This window comes from Osmia bicornis, chromosome 1, assembly GCF_907164935.1.
Source record: "Osmia bicornis bicornis chromosome 1, iOsmBic2.1, whole genome shotgun sequence".
NCBI classification, from domain to species: domain Eukaryota; kingdom Metazoa; phylum Arthropoda; class Insecta; order Hymenoptera; family Megachilidae; genus Osmia; species Osmia bicornis.
In genome coordinates this window covers 8,346,296-8,367,767 of record NC_060216.1, presented here as the reverse complement: position 1 = coordinate 8,367,767, position 21,472 = coordinate 8,346,296, and the positions used below count along the sequence as shown (strand labels likewise).

The 21,472-nt window shown below is 39.1% G+C and overlaps 1 protein-coding gene and 1 long non-coding RNA gene across 6 annotated transcripts in view; one reads left to right on the top strand and one right to left on the bottom strand.

Annotated features, from left to right (window-relative positions):
- Nucleotides 1–21,472, top strand: part of LOC114882887 (transcription factor AP-2-epsilon) — a 161,644-nt gene that overhangs the window by 82,772 nt on the left and 57,400 nt on the right. For 2 of the 4 annotated variants that reach the window (XM_029200041.2, XM_029200040.2), the window contains exon 1: nucleotides 12,986–13,264. The exons of the other annotated variants lie outside the window; for them this stretch is intronic. In XM_029200041.2, coding sequence (XP_029055874.1) covers nucleotides 12,986–13,264 — 279 coding nt within the window. Of the gene's footprint in view, nucleotides 1–12,985; nucleotides 13,265–21,472 lie in introns of those variants that run through there. 4 annotated transcript variants of the gene reach the window in all.
- LOC114882888 lies at nucleotides 7,489–12,923 on the bottom strand. 2 transcript variants are annotated; one of them, XR_003790497.2, is made up of 3 exons: nucleotides 12,845–12,914; nucleotides 8,361–11,149; nucleotides 7,489–8,287 (listed from the first exon to the last, which is right to left on the bottom strand). It is a non-coding gene; the product is annotated as an uncharacterized LOC114882888 (long non-coding RNA). The 2 variants fall into 2 exon arrangements; XR_003790496.2 differs by having other exon boundaries at nucleotides 7,622–8,287; nucleotides 8,361–8,734; nucleotides 12,845–12,923.

Genomic DNA, 21,472 nt, shown 5'->3' with positions numbered 1-21,472 from the left:
TTCTTAATTCAATATGACCCACAACAAATGCCCATTTTATTGTACGAAAGAATCACGTTTGAATCAGCGGAGGCTGTTCCAGCTGATCGTCGGTTGAACGCAAAACGTGCAGCTTTCTCGAGGTCTGGGCGTCGTCGCTTCCGGTTGCGAACAGTTGCACGAGTCGCTCGCGTTTTTTCGCCGCGAAATTTTTTCGATCGCGCGGGATCTCTCTCGAGCAGACGAGGAAAAAGTCGCGGGTCTAACGTTCGAACCCGTTTGCCCTAGATTGCGCGAGCGTTTACGCACCGACACGCGGGCACACGTGTACGCGTTATGAACGGAGGAACAAGGTGCGTTGGTCACTAGGGCGTTGACCTGGCTGGACCAAAGGAGCGCGAGCCGAGCGGAATCTCGCCTCTTCGAGAGGATGAGAGGTGAAACAGTCCGTTCTTTCGAATTGTTCCTCCGCCTTACCTTCTCTCCTCTTCCTCCTCCGTGCGTTTTTCCTGCTCTTTGCTTGCTTGATGGAGCGGAGACAGGTGGTGGTAAATTGAATTTATGATCGTTTCTTACAAATCTTTATAAATTGTAAAATCTTCATTTATTTATTAATATTTTGTACAGCAGATGTGTTATACACTAAGGGAAAGCATCTAAAAATTCATAAGCTGTGGTACTCGGACAGTTTGGGTTTAAGCGAAAATTTATAATTTTATAATTGCTACTTGAACGCAAATTTAAATTAAATTTGACCTATTTAAGTTAAATTTACCATACCATGAAATTGGATTTGTATAAGATTAAATAAGCATTTTAAAAAAATTTTAGTTTCATTATTAATTTTTCTTTTATATATGAGAAATATAAAAATCGTATTTTTATCTAAATTTAATTTAATCATTTAAATGATACGTCCTTTACGTAATCTCACGAATGCCTTAAAGAGTCAAAAGAGGAAGCGCCTTACGATGTCCGAGAAAAAGGAATTGCAAAAAGGAAGCACGCGTTTCGCACGTTCCCGAGATCCAATTTATCGCTTTCAATCATTTCGCTGACCGGCGTGAATAATCGTCAGGCGTTTCGCGTGCGTTCTCGCGGGAACGCCTCGCGTGCCCGGCGCGTTTACGATAGTTGTGCGCGCTCCTTCTCATCTTTATCGAGCATAATTCCCTTCTTCCGTCGAACAATTTGTTGATTCTCCCTAAAAAGTAGCCGATCATTCCGGTGGTCCTTCGAAGATTCTCGTTTCTTCTTCCCTGACCCAATTCTGCACGGACGATTTTCACTCGCACAATCGGCTACTTAATGAACTTTTAAAAGCCGTCTATTACGTTCCACTATAATCAGACATCGGTTCCGTACGCTTAACGCTTTTTCGATTCGGCCTGGCCGTCAATTACATCATTTGGCCTCGCTTCGATAACGATTATAACGTATCCGAAAGCTGCCCTCGCTTTCAGGTCATCGTGAATCGAAAACTTTATAACAGACAGAGAGATCTCGACACTCTTTTTTTCTTTACTCCCCTTTTTGTTCCTCGCTTTTAATTTCGCGTAGAAGAAATGGTTTTCTCCGATCAGTTTCGGGATTACAGCTCGTTGCACAAAGGAACGATTCTGGAGTAATTCAAAGATTTATCGAGACCCCTTTTTCCGTCTCTCATTCTGTGGTGATATTGGGTTCCTTCTAGTTCTCTCTTTTTGCTCTATTAATCCTTTTCACCTCGCCGATCGTCCCATTTTACACAGCTAGCTAATTTGTAAGTTCACCTCGTTTCTAGATGGTTCATTGTCATCACTGGAACTACTGTACTCTCTTTTTCCAGGATTACATTAAAGTTCTTATTAAAAACATTAAAAACCTTGGAGTTATGTAAGTATGGAAAGAGTAGATAAATAATTTTCTATAAAATGAATAGAAAATTTTTAAATATTGCATTTTTTAATTTAATTATGGAAAAGAAAAAACAATAGTTCCAACTTGCAATTCGAAGGACTTTGTATCTTCACTTCTTGTATTACTCACGCAGAATTACATTATGAATAATTAATGCAGCTATTTCATGTGTCAGCTTTCATGTGTCACTTTATAAAAACCGCCTGTTAGATCGCTCTTAGCTATAATAATTAAATGGTTGGGATACTGGTTTAATTGCTCGATAATCTTGCACGAATCTGGACATAGAATTTTTAGAAAATTTTCACTGATATTTCTGCTTTAACGATCATTAAGGACTTTCATTAGTACTATTTATCGTTGAAGAATGTTCAAGTCATTAAGATTAGATCTTTAAAATAGCTTTTATTATTATAATCACTATACTTGATGATAAGTAATATCTATTTCCTAGTGAATATTTCAAATGTTGTTCATTCATAAGTTTACTTTCTCTCTTAATGAATTCTTCAAACGAGTAGACTGATAATATTTTTCTAATTCAAACCGAAGAATTCAGAATTTATTTTTAAAAATTGGTCATAGAATTAACATTTGTGAATGACAAAAGTCATTACACATCAGAGTGCTGGTGAATAAATCAGAACATAGATTATCAAATCTCCTAATTAATAGCATTCGTATGCTTATTATAATTCTATTCATACAGCGTGTATCCTCTGGAAAGGAACAAGTCTGTTACTGTCATTCAAAAGATTTAGAAGCAAATCTAATCGAGTACGTTTATCTGCTTTTACTGACGCAAATGACTTGATTTAACGTGCTCATTATCGTATCTCACAATTAACAGTAAACATATTTAGTATACCGATTTACATAGCTTTTACTTTCTGAAAATGAAATTACTGTTATCTTGCTGTTCACAAACGACGAATTCATGTGTGGTCATTCGATTTCATTAATATTTAATTGAGTAGTTTTTAAATTCTATTTCATTATATACCATTATAAGTAGTTAAAAAGAAAATCAAAATAAACCGTGAATAATTTATTGATCACGTTGCATAACTGCTGCAAAATAATTGATAAAAGAAACTGTAGATAGAATATACATGATAACCAAACAGAACACATCATCGAACAAAAATGTTGCAACCACTGATATCAGGTTTACGACTGTGTAAATAACAATTTACAGGTTTTCACTTACAGAACAATATGTGAAAAGGTCTGCTCGTTTTCTTCGCGCGTTTCTGGGCTCGCGACAATATCCAGTTGACCGTTCCACGAGATACATAAGTGACTTGGCTTACACAGACTCGAGGGTGTTCACTTTCGATGGGTGGACAAACTGGAGCGTGGCGACGGACACACAGCATCCTTGTTCGTTTCTTGTCAAGAATTTGTGACCGTCTCGTGAAATGCCTTGGGCGCAATTCGAAAGATATTACGAACATTGTCGCGAAGAATTTTGATCAGAAAACAGAGTATCTGAGAAAATATTATACAGGTCGATTTTTAGATTTCTGTGGCTCGAAATTTCTTTTTCTTGGGTTAGAATTCTAAATTCTGATAGAAAGAGAATTAGACAATCAACGATTGTAACAAACTTCGCTCGTAGGATCGTGATCGCATCGAATTTACAAGCCATAAAGCGTATCCTGTTATAAGTCTCATCGATAGAGGAATAAAAGAAAAACGAAGAATGGATATAACGGGACGTAACGCGTTGCGGCTGTGTACGTTTCCTTTCCGTCGAATCAATCGGCGGTCTATCGATTAGCTGAACGGTGCAGATCGAACCTTTACAGTCGTTAAAACGATTCGATAAAATCCAGCAGCACGAATGTATGCTCGTTCGTGGCGAAGCAAGGTGTGACGATCGTAAAATTGATAAAAGGAATAGCAATTATCGCGGTAGAATTTGCTTCGAGCAAATGGAAGAGGAAAAAAATCGCTGAGAAGTAGTTAGAAGGACGTTTCGAGATACGCGTAATTAAAGATTCTGCGATAAAATCTTTGGATTTTGATTGGAACAGAGCCACTCGAAATTGTGAGAAATCTTTGACATTAGAATATTCGATTTGAGGTAGTGAAGATTAGAGCCGAAGAGTTTTCCTCTTGTTTTATAAAATAGATATTAATTATTTTCTTTATCTGTCTTGATCAAGTCGCATTCCTCTGTAAAACCGTGAATACATCCGCGAGTTGTGCCCATGAAACGATTCTCTTCCTCCTTTGTTCGCGATGCAATAAGAAACGATCTTGGCTGCGATCGATACCGGAGTCAAGGGAACGAAAAACAACGCGGACGATGAAGAAAAAAAGCAAAACGAGCCCGTGCCGTTCGATTCTACTCGGCCATTAGGGCACACACAGCATCCTTACGAGCCCATTCCGGGGCAGGCTTGCTTGCGGTTTCGCGACCGCGGGGGTTAGGTGGATACCACCGTCGATGAGAATCTCGTTGCCACGATATCGTATTCACCGTGGCGGAGCCCGCTTAACGTATCCTCCATTTTCTCCTTGTTATAACTTATTCCCGATCGGTTTCGACCTCGCAATCTTCACTCAAGTTTCATCCGCTCGGCTACATCGTCGCGAACTTCACCAGCGATAGATCACGCTGAGACGTCTCCTAGATCGCGGCTTCGTGATCCTGTTGAAGGCGGATGACGAGAACCGTGCCGTTATGAGAGCCTTGTGTATAGAGGGTGTTTCAGGTCAGATGATACAACCGGGCAGGGGTTGATTGTATAATCTCGAAAAAAGAATACATTTTTTTAATTTGAGCTTTCGTTTTCGAAAAAAACATTAAAAAATTGTATTTCTCTTTATATTAGGATAAAATTAATGTATAAATAATTTGCCGTTGACTTCTTCCATAAGTTCCAATTCATTCTCGAGATATGTCAAAAATACGGTTTTTTAGGGTAACATCCAACCCCTACTCGATGAATTTTCGGATTCAATTTTCTCAAAAACGAAAAAAATTTTTTGCTTATAGAATTACCCTCTGCCCGGCTATCGAGTAGCTTAAAGACGCATCATTGCACGGTGTTTTAAATAAATAACAAGCTTGTTAACTGACCGAGTTAACAGCCCTACTATATAATTTATGTATTTTCATTCCACTATATTAGCATAAATAAGAAATATTAAAAATCATAATTTTTCAATCTTCATGAGTAACAATATTGATTCGTTGTAAAACGAATGATTCATAAAGGATCAAAAATCCATAAAGGAACGAGAGGCAAAGAGATAACGATGAGTTTGTAGAAAATCGCGTAGCCTTAAGGCTCGATTCCGCAAGAATCGTGGCTGGATTAGAAGCGGGTTCGCGCAATTCAGAGTCTAATCGCGTGGTCGAAGACGTGGTTGTAATAACAAATCTCCGCAGGCCACGCCTATTTACCATTATCATTGGCTAGAGTATAGGATAAGAAGCGAAATAGAAATGGTCGGGTTAGTCTCGTGATCGCGATCGTAACGTTGGATCCAGCGACACGCAATTGGCAACGTGATTTTCTGATAATCGGTGCTCGCATTTATTTCTGCTTTTCTCCGTCAAATTGTTTCCTGCTCGACTGCTATATTCTCTGAATTCGAACGTTTATAAAATTTGGTAAAAATTTTGTACTAGAGTTAAGCAATATTAGATACTCGACACTTTTAACCCTCGGACGTTGGACCATGGAGAGAAAAGCAGGCTTCGCTGTTCAAGGGTTAATAAACCTAAGAGGCCTAGGTTGCTTACAAAAGAATTATAATTACATCCGTAGATACGTTTTTAATATTTATAGAAAAATCCTTGAAGCTTCAACTCTGCAAGGATGACAGACTTTATCAAATCCATAATAGTTGTATCTGGTTTAATATAATACAATGAGTTAGTTCGCTTTAATGACAGACAGTCATTGCTTCTACATCGTTAGATAAAATTATGACTGTCATTATCGTGCTTATAAGATCAGCTATTAAAGTGTATCATAAAATAGAGAAGGAAACCGGCTCGGCAAGAACATCTCTGGTTGCATCTACTTTTTTCTAAACGAATCGTTCTTTTTTTGTGTTAATCGAACTTAATTAACCTACTTTTTCTCGTATCGCACGACAGAGAAAAAAAAAGAGAAACAAGGATATGGAGTATCATTAATCATGTTCCTATGTTTAGAAGAGATCAAGGAAGGAGCTTAGAAAATATTAATCGTTTTGCATCGACGTTGTGTCGAAGGTTTAATGGGTTCCAACATTGCGAGGAATTAATGACACGTGACAAGGTGCCATTGAAAATCTCGAAACGATTTTCAATTGATTGTTCTCTGATTTGAGGGCCCATTAATACGTGATATTCTACGGATCTTCTAATTATAACAGTAAAATTGCTAATTACATTCAGTGAGGTAAACAAGTATGATGGCCATCAAGATGCAATAAATTAATTCAGTTGGAGAACACTTGCTCGTTCGTATAAATAATTGGCATCGTTATACGACTATTCTAGCCTGTTATAACTTTATTATTCACTTAACTGTTTATTAAATGATCTAAAAACAAATATTAACAGAATAATGTCAGGAGAAGTCTAATAAAATTTAATTTATATTTCGTGATACATTATTCAATGAGTACCTATTGTAGAGAATAATAGATTCTATAATCAGTGAAATCGGATTATAAAATAATAATTGAACGTGTTAAAATCTTGAAAAAAAAGTAAGTTCTTTTGACCCACAAGACCTAAGGAATGGATTAACTTTAAAAATACCAAAGGGGAGGAGGGCTGTTCGAGCTTAGCAGTTAAAAAGTATTGAAAATATATTACTTTCTTGTCTAAAAAATTTGTAAAAAGTTACTTTTTTTTACTTACACCTTAAAAATTAGCGCTGAATAAGTGATTTTGTATTAGTAAAGGTATTATTTAAGAAAGCAAACGCTAGAAATGAATTGTTATTCGAGACGTTTCATTCATAAATCGGTTTAAAATACATTCATTTCTCGTGGAATCCGAAATCGTAAGATGAGCAGTCGAGGCAAACGACAAGAACGTTCTCGCGAGAAAATCGAGCGGAGATAAGCGGATACAGGTAGGCCGGGTCGTCGGGGGACGGTGCCATTTGTACAGCAATATATTATCCAAGCCATTCCGTCGTATCGTGCAGGTTGGATGGCCTTTACCATCAGGGATATTGTGCGGCACCCATACGTGGCCACATATTGCATGACACGGCCGCCGCTATCTGCATCCGGCAGAGACACCCTTACAACAGACGTGAAAATATGCTCAAAGATTTCTCCGGGGAACGTCAATGCGTCTCTCACCCCCGTCCACGTATTCAAAGATGCCTCGCATTATCGAGCAATCCTTCACTAATCTCAAAAATGTATCTTCCTCGTGTTCGACGATCCTGTTTGCCACGCGAATAGATTCTTGCATACGTTTGCACATTTTTCTAACTTTTCTGACAGATTTTGAAAGTTGAAACTAATTTTTTTTTTTATAATGAAATTGTAAGTAATTATTTTAAATAGGTCCTTGAATTTATAGAGTTTCTGCCACGGGGCAAAAAAAATATTAATTAAAAAATAATGAAAAATTCAGATCCTTTAAGTTTTAATATCTATCATACTTATCAGCTAAATTAGTATGCGATAATATATTGCAATGTTTTCTAATTCAACCCTCAAAGGGTAAATATACAGCAACTTATACAGGGTTAAAATAAGAAAAGAATTTGATGTGAATTGTTGAAAGTTTTATCGAGTAATATTTTTATTTTATCACAAAAATTTATGCGTCAAAAAGAATATAAAAATTGTTAAGTGAAACAGGGAAAGGCATTGCAACCTTTAAATTTCAAAGTTTTCCCCCGGGGTAGTTTCCAATAACTGCAATTTCCAAGCATCACAGTGAATTTTACCTGCTCGTATATCTTGTTTATAGACCCTACTGATTCTACGTCTATTTTTATTCCAGTAACACATTGTAAATCACGAGAAACGCGGTGTGTTCCACTTTTATAGAAGCTCGAACCGCGTCGTTCATTCTCCTCGAAATTCCGTCGCTTACGTCACGATATATCGAGCAACCTTCTTGTAACACGCTCGACGTATCTCCCCTTGTATCCTGACACGGGAATGCGTTGAACGAGTTCGTTAATCATTTTTCTTTTTTGGCCATTCCGTTGCTCCTTCTCTCTTATTGGACACGGTTCCTCGCTGTTTTCGGCAGTGATCTCATAATTACACACGTGGGTGGCACCTCGCGTCGAACATCTTCCATCGTCGCTTCTCTTTTCGAAATCTTCGTCATCGAATCAAAGGTCGAAACCACTTGTAATAATCATTGAAATATTTTTGTTTTAAATTTCAGTACTTTTAAATAAAAAGAAAATTGAAATTAATACTGAAAAAATAAACACTGGGTGAAGTATTAATTATTTCTTATAAATATTATCAAACTCCAAACAAGTAATTACCTGCCAAATTAGGATTAACACCCACTGCTGCGAGTCATTACAGCGAGGGTGTAGAAGATTCTATCGCACCACCCTATAAAATCGTCGATACTATGGTTGACGTCGGGAGTGGAGGAAATTTATAGGGTGACCGTTTAACGGGCAGAGTTTCGTAGCCAAAGGAATCACTGGAAATGTTCGATTTAAGAAAAAGGAGCAGACTGGTCGCTTTGTAGGAAGCAGGATCAGAATACGATCCGTCCAGGTTGGACAGGTGCGCGTAAAGTGTAGGAAGGGGAAAAAGGAGGTGATCTGTCTTGGTATGCCGGAGGGAGCAGCCTCCTCTGGAAGCTTCGGATCCAAGGTCCGTTGTTGCCAGTTGCTATCCATCTGACCTGAATATTTTTACTCGTTCGAGTCTGATATTGATCGGTGTGATAACAAAAGACGATGTACCACGCGAAACGTCAATTGTTTTCAGCTGTGACGCGAATGGAGCGATACGAAGTGGATGAATTAAGATAAGGGGTGATTTAAAAATATGGGAGATTCTTAGGAAGATGTTGAAATTGTAATGATTGAAGTATTGTAGAGTCTGATACAAAAGTAATGAGACTATGTTTAACCTCGGATGGCGGACCAGGAAGAGAGCCATAATTTTAATTTTAATTTTCACTAAGGATAGCCTATCAACTAAACCAGCTGTAAGATTTACGAACGACGAAAGTTTTGCGAGAAGACATTTCCAGAAAATCGATAGGATAATAACAATGATGTAACCATCTTTGAATGGACGCGTAATTCACCAGCGATTATGGTTCAATTATTCCGCCGTAAATCCGCGGTCGAGGCGATTACTGCCGTCTGGTTTGTTGGTTTTTGCACGAATATTAAATCGCGGCAATAGCGAACACGTAGCAACACAACAGCGTATGTTCTAAGCGAGTTTATTGCAGTTTAAATTATATAGCGGTGGCAACCATTGCGAGCAAAGCATTCTTTCTTAATGAGCGACTTATTTCGCGTTCGCCGTTGCTCATATTTGGGTTAACGTATGGAGGAATGTTCTGAGCAGGCATACGCGATCCTGTCACAGGATGCCGACATTTTTTCCCTCGGTGTGAGCGTGTTATTCATAAAAGTAGTTTAAAAAAGAGAATGGGGTGATCAATTTAACTCACCGATCAAGAGGATTCTCGGAGAATATGAAGATGATTGATTTGAAGATTTAAGAAAGATGATCAAGGTATTGACGTCTCTCTTTGTATCTATGCACTCGTATAAACCATCGATAGGCAATACGAGATGGAGCATGTGTGATTATATCAAACGATGAAATTGCTAAATTAGTAATCTAATGGAGCTAAGATTCTAGAAAGACATGGAAACTCTCAGAAACCTAGATGATCTATAAGCAATGATTGTATTAATCATGTGTAAGAATCAAGTAGCCGGCGTGCTACGTTTCTTTAACCCTTTCGCTACTATGGGCAACCATGGTCATTTAACAGAAAGTATTTATATTTCAAAATACCAAGAAAGAAGAAGAATTTTTGTCATAAAGAAGAATTATTTGCATTCGGATATACGAGTACAATTTCCAGCAAATACGATTGTACCTAAAGGGTTAGTACTTACACCGATCCATCAGAAATTCCTCCGAGCACCGATCACGAAAGTCAGACGCGACGTGTCTTTACTCGAACAGCAGGCTGATCGACCGGACCGCTGTTACGAATGATGGTAGCTGCGAGAAGAACGGAAGGGTGCAGGGTTGAAAGAAAAGAAAAAGAGGATCAAGATAGGCGTGCATGCGGCGAGAGGAGAGCGGTAAATCGTAGTTCCTCCTGGTCAGGTATCATCGATGCGTCTCGAACAGGAGACAACGACGAGACAAAGAGGCGGCAAGCGGTCCAGTCTGAGCTATGGTCGAACGAAGAGAGGAACGACGTAGTTGCGGGTACCTGAGAAGGGGAATCAGCCAAGAGTGGACAGCGCGGAGAGGAAAAGGAGCCGTGAGAGGAAAGCCGTGTAGAAGAGAAAGGGACGGCCGAGAGGACAGCTGGTATCGGGCGACGGTGTTCCGTGAAGGTGGACGAAGCTACGGGTGATGGTGATACCGATGGCATGGTCCGTGGTAGCGCCGGTGGTGGTGGGCAAAGATACCCGTGGTGGTGGTGGTCGAGAGGATGGCAGTAGTGGTGGTGGTCCAGCGGGGCATATCGTGCGGGCCCAACACTTGCTCTCCACGCAGGAGAGATTTTCCCCCTCCTGCCGCGGGCGGCGCCACTCGTGGAGATCCTTTCCTCTTTTCGCCTCTAGGCCATTCTCGAGAGGCGCGCGCGCGCGACAACGCGGTGTCGCATACGATCGGTCTTCGTCGACCTTCGGCCAATACGCGTGTATCGATCACCATTTTCCCGGTTAACTATTTTCCAAAACCCACGAGACATACCGATCCGCACCGATCCTCCCCTGCATCGATCTCGCGATCTACGGCAACCTCCCCTGACACCTTCACCATCGGCACCCACGTGACACCGGCGACCACGTGACTGGGATCTTCGCGGTGGATCTTCGCGGCGGAACGTCAACATCCGTCGACACGGCCCGAGGGATCTCCGGTTCCGTTGCTTGCCGAAGCCGCTCTTCGCCCGAGGATGTTTCGACGTGGACGTTGATCGGTCGCGTTGCGTAACCGCGGACCGGCTGACAGTGTTTCCGTGTGGGGACGAAGAAAACGCGTGTGTTGTGGTTGGTGCTATTGCGAAGAGGAGGAACGACGGATTCCTCCAGGCGATTCGTAAAGGCTGGAAAACCGATGAAGATGGGAATACATGAATGAATGAAAGGTGCGTCATAATTAGACGCGGAGGAGTAAACGACGTCTGAAGCAGTTTTTATGAAACTGTTCGATGATATCGAGGAACGAGTGGGAGGACTAGCGACAGCTTTTTATCGTCGTAATAAACGAAAGAATTTCGTAAAGAAATTGAAATAGAAATCACGGTGCACTGGTTTACGTGTGTAATAGGATCGAGACTCGCCAAGCGGACAGGAAGTGTACCCGAGTCGATCGGTACAATCTCGTTACCAGTGGCAGTCGACTCGATTCTATGGTGAAATCGGGCCGAGACTAAGTTGAATGCGAGAACAGCAATCGGCAAAGAACAGTACAAACGATTTCGTGGCTCTTACTACCTACGTTTTTTGCGTCGTTTCGAAACGTCCACGTTCGACTTTGATCAAAGAAGAAACTCTCGTATGGAATTTGATTAAGCGCTGAAATCGTACCGCGGTGTTTGCAACACACGATCATGGATAACTGTCGCGATGTTCTTAGTAAATTGCCGAGCGTCGAACGGGACTGTCGGGGTGGCAGGACTCGACGAAACCAGGCTGACCACGTCGTTCCAAGCGAATCACATCGATCCGTGTAATTTGGCGGGATTTAATTACAGTAAGGAAGCCGCGTTATTAAGTCCCGCAGTGAAGGGACCGAGCGAAAGAATTCAGGTTTCCTGCGTCATCGATCAGCGGAACCGGTGGAAAGCCGGAGACTTGAATGCCCGCACAGGCGCACGCCATGGGATCGTTTTACGTCCGCTTTTAGAGCTGTTCATCCTCGAAAAACACTTGAACAACTCTGCTGTTATCGATCCTTTTTCACCGATGAATACCAATTAAAAATCCTCCCGAGATCGTTCGATCTCCAATGACGATCGTAAACTCCGATGAGGTCTGAATCTTCTTCATTGAACACCCGATACAATACTTGAATCCATAGAAGTTAAACAGTTTCTCGAAACGAATCTATTGAACTTTAAATTTCTAAGTGATCGAAGGTTCGAGTGATCAGAGACGATCAAAGTTTCGCATGAACATCGACGATCGCGAGCAGGTGTTTGTTGCGGCGTCGACGTCGTTGGGCTGCTCGAGCGGGCATCGAGAAGAAAAAGAGGGTCACGCTCGTTTGGAAAATTGGATGTGCTCCAGAGGGACTCTGTTTAGCGGCGAGAGGGACCGTTATCGAGGACAGGCGATTTATCAGCCCATTGTCTTCGGTCCGGTCGAGTGTGCCTCAGTTTCTGGCATCGTCGCGAACGTACGGTCCACGGAACCGGCACTTTTAACGAACGCAATTCTGATCGAATGTCAACGAAGCGGCGTGCACAGACGGCGATTAACAGTACACCAGGATCGTTTCGCGAGTCGCGGTCGTAAAATACGACGAAATTACTGGATTTAACGAACGGGTGTAATTGCGAGCGAATGCCAACAAACCGGTGTGCTCGGATGGACAGAAAAGTGATCGACGACAAGTGGGTTTTCGTATCGTTTCGCGAAGAAGAGCTATAAAATATTGGTGTTCCTGGAACGAGACGAGGCTGATGTGTTTATGGAGTTATTTGACGGTAGCTTGCGAGTGAATCGTTTGAAGAGGAACGATAACGAAAGAGATTGAACGTCAAACGAAGACTCTATGAACGTGCATCCGTACTCACTCGAACAGTGGTGGTGCTTCGTTGCCATCTCTCGGCAAACGACACAGAGTGTCCCGTCGAAGACGAGACTCGACTGTCCGCGAATTCTGGTGATCGTGAACGAGCAAGCATCTGTGCCGAGTATAGCAAAAGTGGCTCATCATGTCGGTGATGGAGGCCGGTGAAGCCGACAGGACGACTATGTCACCGCTGGACGAAGTCGTGTCCCCGACGAGCGTCGAGTCGGAACTGATGGTCACCGACATGTTGGACGAGCACGAGACCACGCTGAACGAGCACAGGAACGGCAAGCGCAAGAGAGACACGGACGGCGAGGAACTGACACCCAGGAAGCTGCCCTCACTCACGAGGAACAACAACGACGTGGGTTTCGTCCTCGAAGAAAGCGCCGACGACGATCTTCACGAAGATAGGGATGACGTAAGTTTATACTTAACTGTTCATTCGAGGTGGGAAAATTTCACGGAAGTATTTTAATGGTTATCTTGAATTAATTGAAAGAAAATTTTAGGCGTTCGTTGTGACAGTCATAGATACTATATCAAAAGTAACGATTATATGTGAAAAATAGTATCATTTAAATGGCTATTGAGGTTCTTTGGGCAAGAAGTTATTCAATTTCTAAAAATAATTCTGTCGAGTCAAATCGCATCATCTTTGGGGACTAATTAACACTACCGCCCTCGTGTCCTCATTTTCATAATAAGTATCTATTATTTAATTAAAATTCTAGGAGATTATGATTGACAATCGTGAAACATAAAAATATTCTAAAGGTACTATTGAAAAAACCCCTAATCAAATTGAAGACACCGTTTTAAGTATATCCTATTGAATCGAAGCTGAAGTGAATAACACTTAACAGCATCGAAGAAACATTAATTGCAGGTTATATCCGTGGTAGAGGCAATCTGAACAACGCGAAAATCAAATGTCCGATGCCATATCACGAAACCTGAGAATACACCAGCGTTCAATGACATTTATCCTCTTTTAAAGCGTACTCCATAACCCTGTTCCACGGACGGGTCTCAAACTACGTTGCGTAGAAACTAAATTCTCACGTGGCAAGTGAAAGAGCAGCTGTCGGTTAAAGTGTCCGCCTACGTATGGTTATACCTGTTTCACTGTCGTGAACGTATTCAACTTTGACATACGGCAACAAATCAGGTGCCTGAAATTCAGGACCGCAATAAAACGAAACTGTTAGAGACTCGTCTCTGAGATCTAGGAACATAGATGCACGAATTCTACTGTGTTTAGGTAGCACTTTTTCATTGACACGATTTCAAATCAGGAATCATAATCCATCATTCTTAGTAACAAGAATATAATCGTATATTTTGTATTCGGTTGCATCGTACGTTGCGTTTAAATAATCTTTTTCAAATGTTTAAAGCTAATGAAAAGAAACTTTACTTAACATCGGTTAACAACCGTAGTTGGAATAATTGATCCTCAGGTTTGCTATAAAAATATCGCGAAATTAAAAATTTAAATCCTATTAAACAAAATTATCTCCCAGTATACGAAGACACGCGTAATTGTTGTACCGTAAAATGAAACTCAAACCTGTTATCAAATTTCTTCTGCGGTATTATGAAGCATGTATCATAGTGCGTACCACAATGTTATAATTGCTGTCGTAAAACCGCATGCGAATGTTGCTTCTATCTATTAAATCCTCTCCGCGATGCAGAAATATTAATAAGAAAAATGAATAACATGAATATTAAAAAATTAGCCATCTCTTTAATAACTCTAAAAGTGCCCCTTATTCTAAATCGTTTCACAAGAAACAATTTACAAACGTGTGTACATTTTGCCTTGAATTTCTACCGACAATCTATGAAAATAAATGAATATTGACACTGATGCATTATCAAAATTTGCTCGTCTATGCATTTATGGACACATGGACAAATGTATGTAAAATATACTAAACGTGTTCTAAGTATAATAAAATAGAATAAAATATCAAGAAAATATAAAATTTACATATTTAATTAACAATTGCAGTATTATTGCATAAATATCCGCAGTCTAGAAATGACTGCAACGAAAGGGTTAATTTTCTAATAACAGGTTGAATGTAGAGAAACCGTAGGTACCTCCTACTAGCAAAACGAGGCGAAAGGCGATTTTCTCGCGCGGTATCAGCAGGAAACGCGGTTACTGGAATCTCTAATGGTGTTCGAGGGAGATCGGCATCCATCGGTGGCCAGCAGGTACAGGATAGCGCGTGGTCGCGTCTCAGGATCGCGCGTAGATTTTTCCTGAAACCCGTTCCGTGACCTCGCGTATGCTCAGCCTGATATCTTACAACAATCCTGCCTACGCGCGCCTTGTGTCCCCGTTTTCGAGACTGGACACACCGCTTCCCGCACGAATGAAGCCGAACGCGAGAGGAGGAGCACCCTGATCCGGCTATCTCGAGCGCGAACGCGATCCAGAGATGTTTCTTGTAGCAATTAGGCCGTTCGTACCGCGAGCGGTCCGCCTCGGATCCAGATAATAAATTATTCTTGTTCGTCGTTCCAACGCGATCGATCAATTGTGTCACCCTCGTATTTTTCCTCTATCTTTTAATTCTGTGACTTCCGCAAACGCCTACTGTATTGTGAAAAAAAAGGCGACCAATGTTTCGACCAGGAACTTAAAATCGGAATGATTTTAATATTGGTATAATGCTAACAAATAAGTTACAACGAAACCGATATATTTATTACCGAAATAGGCAAATACCCTTATAGTACCGAAATAGGTGAAAACCCAAAATATTAGAGTACCGAAGCCGAAATAAATACCGCTATTTTTTTTTTTTTTGGTGACATTGTACAGAATTATTGGACTTAAGTTTAAAATTTCTGTTTGAAAAAGGTGTTGAAAGTATTTTTAAATAGAAAAATCGGAAAAATTATCGATAAATATATCGGTATGATGTCATACCGGTATTTCGATATTTTGGTTTCTATAAGGATTTTGAAGGTTCAACCGACTGGTATTTTCAGTTTCGGTATAAGTCCCTGGTTGTGACTATAGAGAGTTTCTTGGTGCAAAGTTAGTGGAAAGTTGGAAGAAACACCGGAAAGGGTAATGGGTGAATATCGGTCCGGTGTCAGGGTTTCAGTGTAAGGTTGCGGGCAATTTATTAACACACAATCCTGAGATGTGTCGACGTTGCAATTCTACGTGCACAGCGGCCCGGTGCAACATGCTTGCTTCAGTGCCAATTCCAGGACCCGTAGAATAACATCGAGGATTCCATTAGCCGTATTTCCAGATGCGCACGTAAGAAACGTTCGTGATCTTACCCGGCTAGATCCTTCGAATTTACAGCTTCCTATCCGGGTACTTACCACGAAGCTCAGCTTTCTCGATTTCGAACGAAACTCATTCTGAATCCTGAATTTACTTCTCAGTTTAATTTCGATACTTTCGAGATTTCAGAAACGGTATTTATTAAAATACTTCTAAACATCAAGTGAAATCCAAAAATAAATCCATTTTAATGCGACGAAATAAAACTCGTATAATAAGTACGATACTCCTATAAAGGACTCAGTGAATTGTAGCCCATAAAATGTAAATCGGTGTCACAGATGGAACAAACACACGAATGTGTGGGCGATAGAAGCGGTTTACGAGGCGTAAAATTCAGAAACATTTCAAAAACTCGCGATCTCACCCGATAAGCAGCTGAATTCGAAAGGTTCAATTATTTTAAATTGTTGTTAAGTTTTGAAAGTTGTTAAGTCTATCCGATATCTGTCGCCATTTTTTTTATTATTGAATGCAGTATGGAACTGAACATTTTTTGTGGAAGTTTCTTTTTTAGAAATAGATAAGCTGGAGGTACGAAAGGTTGAAAATTTGAAAACTAACCCTTAATAATTAAAGTTTCAATGTATATAAGAAATAATAGAAAAGTATTATTGTGAATAGCATTACTATTATAACAGTAATATAAAACACATAAAAAGTTTGAAATAAAAAAAATTAAATTAAAAAAAATATTTTACAAAAGCTAAAAGTCACGTGGAGCATTCGAAAATGTGTTATAAAAAATTTGCAATTCTGATCGTGCGGATGCTATGATGTAGTGGATTAGCAAGTGGTTTTGTCACCCACGCGTTTATTACATATTGCTGTAGAATAAACAGAAATCCGTTGGTTTCCAACGAATTGAAGGCTAAGTGGGAAAACGTTTGCCACACCTGTAATCTTCATAATCGGCCGCAATTTACACGCCGACGAAAACGATCGGTCAAGACAATTTGCCTGCGATTCCCGCGAATAGTTTAACGTCGTCGTATCCGGCCGTTTATCTACGATTTCATTGTATATTCTCTTGCGGGAGTTCGCGTAAACTACCTCGATGAAGGATCTTCTAATGACTCAATCCTCCATTATTCGCGTGCAATATTTTACAAACAAATAAGCCACGTTGATTTATCGATTTCCTTGAAAGCCAACAAACAATCATTCTTGGTAATCAAATTCTGGTAAACATTTTTGAATAATCGATTTTTGCAAATAAAATTGTGAAAGAAATACTTGCTTTCGATAACAGGTTCCTTGCTTTATGAATATTAATTAGGCCGCAAAAACTCGGCCATCGGGTTTCAATCGATTTAATAAAATTTAATCCGTGTAATTGGATCTTCTAATTAGTTAATCCGTTCGTTACGCTTCACACTTAAATGAGATGATTTTTTGTACACGAGAAAGCGACGGGAAATACTTATTGCTAATTGCAGATTTTAAGAAAATTATTAGCAAGATTTCATTAATTTATTTTAGCAGGAAAAAGATAAAATCGCTTTTTCATTGACAAGATTACATAGATTAGTTACATCAGCGTGACAATATTTACTAATAAATAATACAATAAAACAGAATTATAGAAAACGGGTTTAAAATTGCAAAATAAAATCATTTGTTTCTTTCAGCCTTTAATGATATAAATAGTTTCTGATCTCAGATTCTATTTTTTTCTAGCAGCTACTAGCAACGATAATAGAAAGACATCAGATTTACCAATTACTGCAATTAGCAATTAATATGTTTAACTAATAGTTACTCATTAAAACACTGATATCATCAACAATTAACTAATTTTAAGTAGTTATCTCTTATTCATTCAAATAGTGACGATCGTCAATGCTTTTTGAAAAATACAGATTTTCAAGATCTTTAATTTCAAACTTTTATTTTTCAATTTCAATATCGTGATTATTTACGTATTCCCATTTTTAAAAACATTTCCAATAAAATTATGCAGCAACTTGATCACTGATGTAGCAGAAATAAGCGGAAGTGTGCAATTAGTCCAATCAATGATTACTTAAGCTACGTTATAATGATACAGGTATCGAGATAATCCGGAAATCGTGTATGCATTCACGGATTATCATTCAACAAATATTTTAATTACTACCTTCAATAGCCTCCGCACAATATATCAAACGTCTGAACCAACCCACAAACACGTTGCATGAGTGTCATTATCTTAGACGCCAGACGTGATTTATACCTTGTCTTTTAACTATCGCGCCTTCTGCTTGAATTTCCATAGTGAAAAATTAGAAAATTATTGTTTGTGGAATTAATATTATGCAGTGCGGGGCATAACTATAGCATCACACACTTTTTTAAATGATTCAGACTTTTGAGTAAAAATACTTAAAAATCAATCATTATATCGTTTTATATATAACAACATCAATACGACTTTGCTGAAATTTATTGTTTATTATGCCCCTTTCGTCATTTTTGAGTATTTTTTACTCCGAAGTCTGAATCATTTAAAAAATTGGGTGATACTATAATTATGCACCGCAATGTAAATAATGATACAGTAAAATATCTATAAGACAATAATTTTATTTTCTTCCACTTTATTGGGAAAACCTCTGATAACCTACAATACTGTACTTTTTAAAAAGGTACATCGCTTTAAAAGACCAGATAACTTAAGTAAAAAAAAAATAGGAACAGGAATCACTTAACTTTGCGTTTTCGCCGAGGATATAGAATTTAAATGTGTGCCGAGGGAACGCCTGAAGAGTACCTCGAATAAATTCCCAGCTCGTATCGTCATCCAGCAACACCTGGAAGGTGTAAGTGAAAGCAAAAAGAGATTCCCTCCCGAAGAAAGGCACTGTACAATCTGCAATCTCCGCACCAAAAGTCGAGAACCTTAATTTTTGCAATTCTAATCGAAAAGATTCGGGACTTTTTGAACGAAGCTCCTTGGCGCACAGTTATTGTCCTGCGGTGGGCTTTGCGGAGGGCAATAAAGATCTGGATTATAGTTGGCTCCATTGGCGGACTATGTAAACGCATAAACATATGCGAGATTGGAAGGCCGTAGTCAGTTGGAAGGAACTCAATAAACGGCCAGGAGGCTGGCAAATTTATCCGTGTAACAGGCGCTTTACTCAGCCTCTTGTATATTATTACACAGTTCCTGGTGCTCCTAGTCGGTGGCTCGAGTCCGTTGCTCGCCTCGACTCGCTTATTCGCTGCTTCTTATCCTGCCAGCGGAAGCTGACAGCAACAGATAAGGGAGAATGAGGCGGAGTTCCGTTGGATTAGAAACAGGTTCGAGCCTCGTATTTTGCCGGTTCGATCGAGCACTTTTTAATTCTTGCCCACTGTGAATGGTTCCGTTCTGACCATTGAACGATCGCGATCAAGATCGCCGATTCAGATTAAGCTTTCAAGGAACTGTGAAAGATACAGTTGTGTGCGAGTTAGAATTGCACGTGTAAAATAAATATCAAATCGTACAAAATATTATACTATCGCATACTAGGAATTCTGGATGAGCTCATGACATCGCGTGAGATAACGTGAATTAGTATGTACTCTCTAATGATTCACTGAAGCTAACGCAAATAAAAATAGAAATTTTCACGCTCAAACGAGTCATGAAGATGATTTTCAATGAAAAAAAAATCGTTCTTTATTCTGAGAGGAATGAAAGGAAAGATTGGAGTTGAAGAATGTGAAAACTCGGGCAAGTTGTGTTTAAAAGGTGATAGAGTGTAAAATCCATAATATGGATACAGTGGATAGTAAAAACATTGACGACTGAAAAAATTTTTACGACATTGTTAGTCGCGATTGTTATCTTTTGTTCGCGATCACTATGCATGTTTCAGAAGTTGAAATTACAGTCACTCGATATTTATGACGAGAACTCTTGTTTCACAGTGAACGTTATACCTAAAGAAAGATACAATTATTGCAGAATAATTTTTAAACGATGGAACTGTGTCACTGTGATATGACAAAAAAATAAGGGTATTAGGTTGTTGGAAATAAAATAACCAATTTATTCATAGAACTCAATACAAGTTGAAAATGTATACTAAAAAATTTATGCTTTTTAAAATCATGAATTATTCCAAATTATGTGTTTCATTTATCAAAACACGAATTTCATTTTAATGTATTGTATGCTGTGATCAGCTATTTAAATATTAATGAAAGTTTTGCGTAATTATTTTCATTGTACTACATATTATTTTTGATCAAATATTACATTATCAATGACGACTGGTAATTTCAAATGGAAATTTAATTATAATCTATGCTTTCTTGGATCTCCATTCATATTTTATTTGTGTATTTTTATAATTCATAAAGCATACGATTACTATTTGATCACTTAATTTCAAAATACTCCACATACTCGCAAAAATGTCTTATCTGATAATTTGAAAAAGGCTGCGTTGGAAACAATTTGGTGGACGCGTCGGCTCGTGTGGTAGCAAGGGTAACGAGCACGGAATAAGACGCATACATTATGACCATAGTAATCTGAAGTCAATTTACATAGTAATTACTAAGTTTCCTGGTTCCAAATTACCTCTCAGTCGAGCCGTCAAAGAGTCGACGAGTAGCCGACAACGCGTCCGAATAATAAGTATGCAAACTGTACGAAAGGAACCAAAGCATAATCAGTCGTTTACTAGAATTCGATCTTCAAGTAACGAGGGAACGAGTTCGAAAAAAGTGACTTTCAGTTTTAAACGAAATAGGTTCTGTTAACCCAAGTCAATTCAGAAGATGCTCTGGGAAAAGCTTGTTCAGGAACCTTAGGGCAAAAATGACCAAAATGGTAACAATAAGTTGAAGACACCTACCCCGTCCATTTTTAATTACCTGTCTCTTTATCCGATGAATTCATTTAGGATTCATTTTAGTATAGAAATTTTTATCTAACGAAAAATCAATATTAATACTATTATTTATTGGAATATTAGACTTCGTCATGGTTGGCGCTCTTTAAAAAATTAGCCACCTCTGAAAAATTAACCACCCCTTTAGAAAATTAGTCATCTCTTAAAAAATGAGCCGCTCTTTTGAAAAGTCAGCCACCCCTTTGAAAAATTAACCACCTCTGTAAAAAATTCGCCAGCTGTTTAAAACTCAGCCATTCCTTTAAAAAATTAACCACCCATTTAAAAGATTAGCAATCTCTTAAAAAATTATAAAACTTCCCCTATCCTAAAACATTTCACAAGAAACAATTGGCAACCGAGTGTACATCTTGTCTCGGCTTTCTAACGACAACCTACCATGATTTCACCTTTCAGCTTATTATTAGCCATTGTA